At 46.2% G+C, this 6814-nt stretch overlaps 1 protein-coding gene across 6 annotated transcripts in view; it reads left to right on the forward strand.

Annotated features, from left to right (window-relative positions):
* Nucleotides 1-6814, forward strand: part of FOSL2 (FOS like 2, AP-1 transcription factor subunit) — a 23035-nt gene that overhangs the window by 13851 nt on the left and 2370 nt on the right. For 2 of the 6 annotated variants that reach the window (XM_018555615.1, XM_018555613.1), the window contains exons 2-3: nt 4369-4623; nt 6196-6303. In XM_018555615.1, the coding sequence (XP_018411117.1) occupies nt 4384-4623; nt 6196-6303 (348 nt within the window). In that variant the 5' untranslated portion in view covers nt 4369-4383. Of the gene's footprint in view, nt 1-232; nt 327-4365; nt 4624-6195; nt 6304-6814 lie in introns of those variants that run through there. The other 4 variants (XM_018555616.1, XM_018555611.1, XM_018555614.1 and 1 more) reach the window with 3 other exon arrangements.

Genomic DNA, 6814 nt, shown 5'->3' on the forward strand with positions numbered 1-6814 from the left:
TTATCATTTTATATACTTTTTGTTTTCTTGTTTACCCATCTTTAGATTTTAGGTAATTTTTAAGTACATGTTATTTATACTTTAGCTATTTATTTGAAAAGCTTCTATACTCTCTCTAGGTGGTGGAAGGGTTAAGTGCGGCAGCCCTTGGGAGTGACGGTGACCACACCTGGGCTTTAAGTAAATGAAGCAGTATAAAAAAAAAAGAGGAAGGAGGGGTGGAGGAAGTTCGTTTTACAGTGGGAGGCGATTATGCAATAGAGATTTCCTGCCCTTCCCTCCTCAGATGCCTGTCTGCGGGGAGAAGGAAGATTCCATAGAGGACGGTGAGCCTGTCCTAAGTTTCTTTTTCCCCCTTCCTGGTAATTGTAGCAACTGCTGCAGGTGGTCCATCCATTGTGCCATCTCCGGTTCAGTTTTTTTCTTAAACTTGTCTGTGGGCAACTCCACCAGGTATCAAGGGACTACACATCCCAATGCTCCAGGCATGCTAGGGATAGTAGTTCCATGACACCTGGAGGACTTCCCATTATTCATTGCTGTTCTCTTGAAGTTGTGTGAGGAGCGTTTTTGTATATGTGTGTTGTGATTTTAGTTTATTTATATAAACTTATTTATAAACATATTATTTATAATGACTCGATCGGATCTCTCTCCCGGGTTGGATCTTCTCTGGAAACTGGCTGTCAGATGATCACAGCATGCGTGTTTAGTAAATTCTGCACCTTTTCTCCATAGAAAAGGGAATAGTCAGTCACACAGCGAGCGAGCAGTCTACAATCAAACCCCCATACAATAAGCTCAATTCACAAAGCTAACCAATCAGGATACTAATATGTATTTACAAAATGACAGTTATTTTCAGCCAAAGAGATCCGATAATGACAGTCACATGACAAAATTAAAGAGCCTTATCATTGTGTTAAAGCTTTGTGAATTGAGCCCAATGGGTGATGGGCGGAAGTCTTTTTATCGACCCGACTCAAATTGTTACATTGTATTAAAACCCCAAACTGTAATTTTTCATTTTTGATACAGTAGGCTTAGAATGCCTGTCACGTTTTCATCACTGTCTGTGTCTGTGCCAGGCTTTAGAGTGGTCTTGCCTCACTTCCTGTTGCGGCTACAGAACAGGAACTGAAGGTGAATATCCCCAGTGGCACACAGATGGCAGATAAATGAAGAAATCTGACATTAGTTTAACCATTTCTTACTCCATAATGGAGGGGGGTTGGGGGCGGGGGTCTGTAGATATATTTCAAAGCACAACTAAAAAGAAGAGCGAGCGAGAGAGAGAGAGAGATTATTTAATTTGTTTTGCTGCCAAAACTTGCTGCTTCTTGCTTCTAGCAGTTTTTTAAAATTTTGTGTAAACTGCCTGCCGCACATGTACAAGGCTGCGTACACCTCGTCTCATTCCCGGCATCTATAAGATGAAGACTCCTGTTGCATTATCAGTGACTGCCCAATGGCTGAAGGTGATGACGGAGGACCATGAAGAAGACTGGCAGCAATCGGAGGGGGGGGGGGGGGAGAGAGGTGGTCGCATCGCTGGAGACGGGCACTCTAGGAGGTAAGGCCCCCCATTCACACTGCATTCGGGGATTCCTGCATCAAGAACCTATGGGTTCTTGTGGCAAGAATGCCAAGTGCCGCTGACTGGTGCTGCTGCTGTTACCCTATCCGTAACTTCAATAGGTACAGTGGCCGCATCTGAACGGGGACACCTGGGATTCCTGATGCAAGAATCTATAGGTTCTTGCCGCAGGAATCTCTGAATGCAGCCATGTGAACGGGGCCTTAATGCTTAGAGTTCCCCCTTGCCGCTGCCAGTCTTCTTTTGGGTCCTCTGTCATCACCATCCCAGTGTGTGACTTTAGCCTAAGCGTGCCATAATGTGCAGGTATTGTTTGTATACGTGCACTTTATGGCAATATCCTACCTACCTTGAAACACTTGGGAAAGCCATTGCCAGCATAGTTCTAACAAGTTCAACCCTCCATCCAGTTTGGCTGTCTTAGGCTGGCCATACACGGTTAGATTCACCCTGGCGGCTCAACAAAAGTTGATTAATCGATTGACTTTTGTAGAAGGAGTCAGGCTGGAGATTTTCAGTGGCTGAAGCCAATCGGCTGTAGTCACTGTTAGCGTATTTGACAGCGAGGAACGCCTGCTGTGAGAATGCAATAGCCGCAGCAGGAGATTAGTCTATCCCCGCTGTTGAGCATGGATGGAGGAATCTGTTTATATTTTTTTCATCCCTCAGGGCAGGCCAACTAAAGTGACAACTTCTCAGACCAGAACAGTCAACTTTTTTGGCGGTGTGACTGTGAAGGTTTTCCTTCATCCAGGACATCGAATAGTCACACTCACTGGGCACGTTCTGTTATGTTGAAGATGTTTTTCTACTTATCTAAATCAGCACAAAGATATCAGCGCTCATTCCTGGCGTTGTTATTGAGCTCTGGAGTGATGACATGCTGTCTGGATTATGTATGGTCCCCCCTGGGTGTGAGGTTGTAGGAATGCTGCATGTGTTCCCTATCTGATGGACTCTTCATGACCTAAAGTCCTCAGTCTGGGAAGGAAAGTGACCCGGATGAGGCACCTGATACTCTTCCATCTTCTTTGCTGACCGCTCTTCCTGGCAAAAATATTTGAACATTCTGCCCCCCTTCCTCAGAGAATTGACAGCTTGTGTCTGAGCGGCATTCCTGTGCGTGATGTGTCTTCATGTGGAAGGAAGTGGAGTAAATAGTCACTCTTCTGGTTTTATAATGTCGCCTCAAGCTGGAGGAACTACAAGTCACTGCATGGTAGGGTTGCCACATTTTTTTCAAGTAAAACCCGAACACTTTAGCGACGCGCTGACATTTTTTTGGGAGAATGAGTCGCGGCTTATTCATATGTAAATAGTGCCGCCCATTCATATGTAAGTATCACAGTGGAGGCAATTTTCAGTGGGGGGGCCAGTGGCCCCTACCTTAATTTTGGCTGCCCCTGTCTGCCTGACATCTTGTGTCTGGGTTTCTGCTGCCATGAAACTGGGACACAGCATTCAAAACCCGAACTGTCCAGGTAATTCCTGGACAGGTAGCAACCGTACTGCATGGCCTGGCAGCCAGGCAAAGTCAAATTTCTCTTTTGTGTTCTTCTGTCTCGTGTGTGTGTGTGTCTTGTCTTTCTTGCCTCTCTCTCTGGTGTCTCTACCTGGTCTTTCGCTCTCTCTCGTCTGTCTCGTTCTCTCTTGTCTGTCGCTCTCTCTCTCTTTCTTGCTTCTCTCTTGTCTCTCCCTCTCTCTTGCCTCCCTCTATTGTGCCTCTGTCTCTCATATCTTTCTTGCTTCTCTCTCTCTATTTGTCTGTTTTATCACTCTCTTGTTTGTCTCTTGTGTCTCTCTCTTGTCTGTCTTCTTGTATCTCCTTCTCATCTCTCTTTTCTCTTTCTTGTCAGTCTCTCTCTCTCTCTCTCTCTCTCTCTCTCTCTCTCTCTCTCACTCTTTCTTGTTGCTCTCTCTCTCTCTCCCCCTTGTGTCTCTCGCTTCTCTCTCTCTTTCTCTTTCTCGTCACTCTCTCTTGTGTCTCTCTCTTTCTCGTCACTCTCTCTCTTTTGTCTCTCCCTTGTCTTTTTCTTGTCTCTCTCTCTCTCGTGTCACTCTCTCTCTCTCTCTCGTGTCACTCTCTCTCTCTCTCGTGTCACTCTCTCTCTCGTGTCACTCTCTCTCTCTCGTGTCTCCTCTCTCTCTCTCGTGTCTCCCCTCTCTCTCTCGTGTCTCCCCCCTCTCTCGTGTCTCCCCTCTCTCTCTCGTGTCACACTCTCTCTTTTTTTCGCTTGTCACCCTCCTGATTCACATTTGTCATAGATGACCCGGAGGATACATCGAGATAACATTGGTCTACATTGTCAGGATTATTCCGCCGTGCACCAGAATCACCTTTCAGCCAGTGGCGCTCAGTTGTTGCGTTCCTCAGACTAGTGAAGTAGCCTGCAGCCATCGCTCAGTCTGATGGCCCATAGTGATCGGGTCTGATAGTCAGATTCACCTTGATGTTTAGCCAGGTGCTGAGGAGGAAACTGTGACCTCACCACAACACCCCGTACGTCTAGACAGAGGCCAGAACATTCTGTGTCACCTGCCTATAATAAGCTGGATGGCTTTGTTTCAGGTGGAGATTCACTAAGCCGAATGAATATTTTTGTGTGTTTTTTGAAAGGAATACCTAACAGCCAAAAAGTATTTTTGATATATGTTGCCCAAAGTTATTCTTTATCTATCTACCCTCCTGTACTTCTTCCATCCCTTAGCATTTGAATGCTGCAGATTGTTGTTTTTATGATTTGCTGACCTTTTCCATTCTCTTCCAGCAGAAATTCCGGAACGAAATGCCAGGGTCCAGCAGTGCCTTTATCCCAACCATCAACGCCATCACCACCAGCCAAGACTTGCAGTGGATGGTACAGCCAACAGTCATCACCTCTATGTCCAATCCCTATGGGCGAGCACACCCTTATGGACACCATATGCCTAACCTGACATCCGTGGGAGGGCACACAGCTCTCCAGCGGCCCGGAGTCATCAAAACCATTGGCACCACCGTGGGCAGGAGGAGAAGGGATGAGCAGGTAAGATGGGCAAACCATGAACTATATGTAGGTTATTGGGCAGCTCGCCTGTCTCTCTGCACCCAGTTTTGCCTTTTAAAGCTTTATCTCTGGCCAAAACCTTTTTTTCCTTTAGTTTTAGATAAAGTATAGACAGGTTAGAACCCCTGCCGGGTATTTATTACTACTCGTATGAAGAATGGAGGCCAGCTACTGTAACTTGACATGTAAATAGGGTCAACAGCTTTCCATCGGAATACAAAAACTAATTTATTCTATAATTATATTTCTTCTTGTGCCCTTCTCGTCCAACAAATGTTAAAGCCCTGATGAATGGGGGCTTTTGGAAGCCCCTGAAATACGTTGGATTTTTTTTTCTTAATAAAGCAATAGACATTGAGTTTGGACTCAACAACTGGTGTAGTGCTCCATTCATCTTCTATGTTGGTCTTGCCCCAATGCAGCCTCTGGTGGCCCTCTCGTGCATCTGGAACTTCCTAGCCAAGGATATAAACTGCCTACACTAAAGAAGAACTCCACTGGGAAGATTTGCCCCCTTCTATTTGCCCCAGTTGTCTTTAGCCAGACAGAAAAAGAAATTATGATTGGTTCCAGGTATGTGCGCAGGTTTGGCGCTGGAGCTCCTCCTAACCCAGACGGGCCCCACCCAAACACAGAAGGCAGTGCCTTCTGTGCCACCCAGCCAGCTGCTGGTAAGGAATTCCCTGCCTGCAGCATGGCATAAGCAAATGGGTGGGATTCAGTGATGTCATTGACCCTATATGGCTGCATGCCTATATTTGGTAAATGACACTTAATGAATATGGCTATGTGGCCATATTAGGTAAATGATGTCAGCACAAGTACCCCGCCTCTTTGTTTACATGCAGCTGTTGGGTGGGGAATCCTCATTATCGCAGTTGATTGGGTGGAAGTGCCAATGGAGCTCCCTTGTTTGGTGTGAGTTTGGTCTGAACCTGAGCTCATCCCTAGTTGTCTCCAGACGAGGTGTCCCATTGGGGAGCTTTCACTTCCTGTTTTGGGAACCCAATAGGAAGTGAGAGGAAATCTCCCCAAAGTGAGGGGAATTCCCTACTTGTTTCAATGTCACCTGAACCTGTGTCCCCATTGGTAGACCTACCCTCACCTCCTGTTCTGGTGACAACTTCCACAAATATGGAATATTTTGGATTTCACCTGATTTGAGCAGTTTGCTGATGGTGTGCAGGTTCTGGATGGCAGCTGCACAGATGCCTTGCTTCTCGACATTCCCAAATCCAGAATAACTCTTGTCCTGCTACTCCCTGGATTTCAGGCCTTTTGTTTGCAGCTGAGGATTTATAGTAACGGCAAAGCCTGCTTCCTTTTGATGTCAGGCCTGGCATGATTACAACTGATAAGAGGAGTTGTGAAACCGTTCTGTTCTAACTGCAGAAAGCATCTGTGCTACCAAGGTCTGCTGAGCGCAGTCCGTGGCCTTACACAATCCCAGAAACACTACCGAGCCAGCAACCCCTTGTGGCCTTTTTTTTTTTTTCCTGACCACAAAAGACAACTTGTTCATTTCTTTTTTTCTTTTTTTTTCTTCTGCAGCTGGCACCAGAGGAAGAGGAAAAGCGGCGGGTCCGGAGAGAAAGGAATAAACTGGCGGCCGCAAAATGTCGCAACAGGAGGCGAGAGTTAACGGACAAGCTTCAAGCGGTATGTCAGCTCTATCTGTTTCCTTTATCCGTTGCTGGTGAAGGTGTTGAAATCGGTCACAAAGGTTTCCAGTTTCATCAGCTCTTCTTGAGAATACTGGAGAGGCAGGCCGAGGCTAAAAGGCAGCGGGCCTTTCTAATAAGGCAAAAAAAGCGATAGGCGGCCAATCAGATCAGCTTGGAGTTTGCATTAAAGTAAAAGTCTTCTCACTTGCTATTGGTTATTGTGCTTTGTACCCCAACATTGCTCTCTGCTGTATTTGGAAAAACCCAATGGAGATGGATATGGCTTTCTGACCTTTTTTAAGGGGATGTAGAGGTTCACTTTAATGCCCCGTGCCCTAGCACCTCTCCTTTACTCCACTGCTGCTCTCTTTGGCCTCTGTAGGGCGGAAGGAACATGCAGTGTATGCTTTAAGTCTCTCTAGTCCCACCTTGCCCCCATGTGACAGTGCTGTGCTAATCATACTTTTTTTTGTTGCACGCCTTACCGAAAAATCCCTTTGTAGTGG

This window comes from Nanorana parkeri, unplaced genomic scaffold (genome assembly GCF_000935625.1).
Source record: "Nanorana parkeri isolate BGI_ZX_2015 unplaced genomic scaffold, ASM93562v1 scaffold204, whole genome shotgun sequence".
Lineage (NCBI taxonomy): Eukaryota > Metazoa > Chordata > Amphibia > Anura > Dicroglossidae > Nanorana > Nanorana parkeri.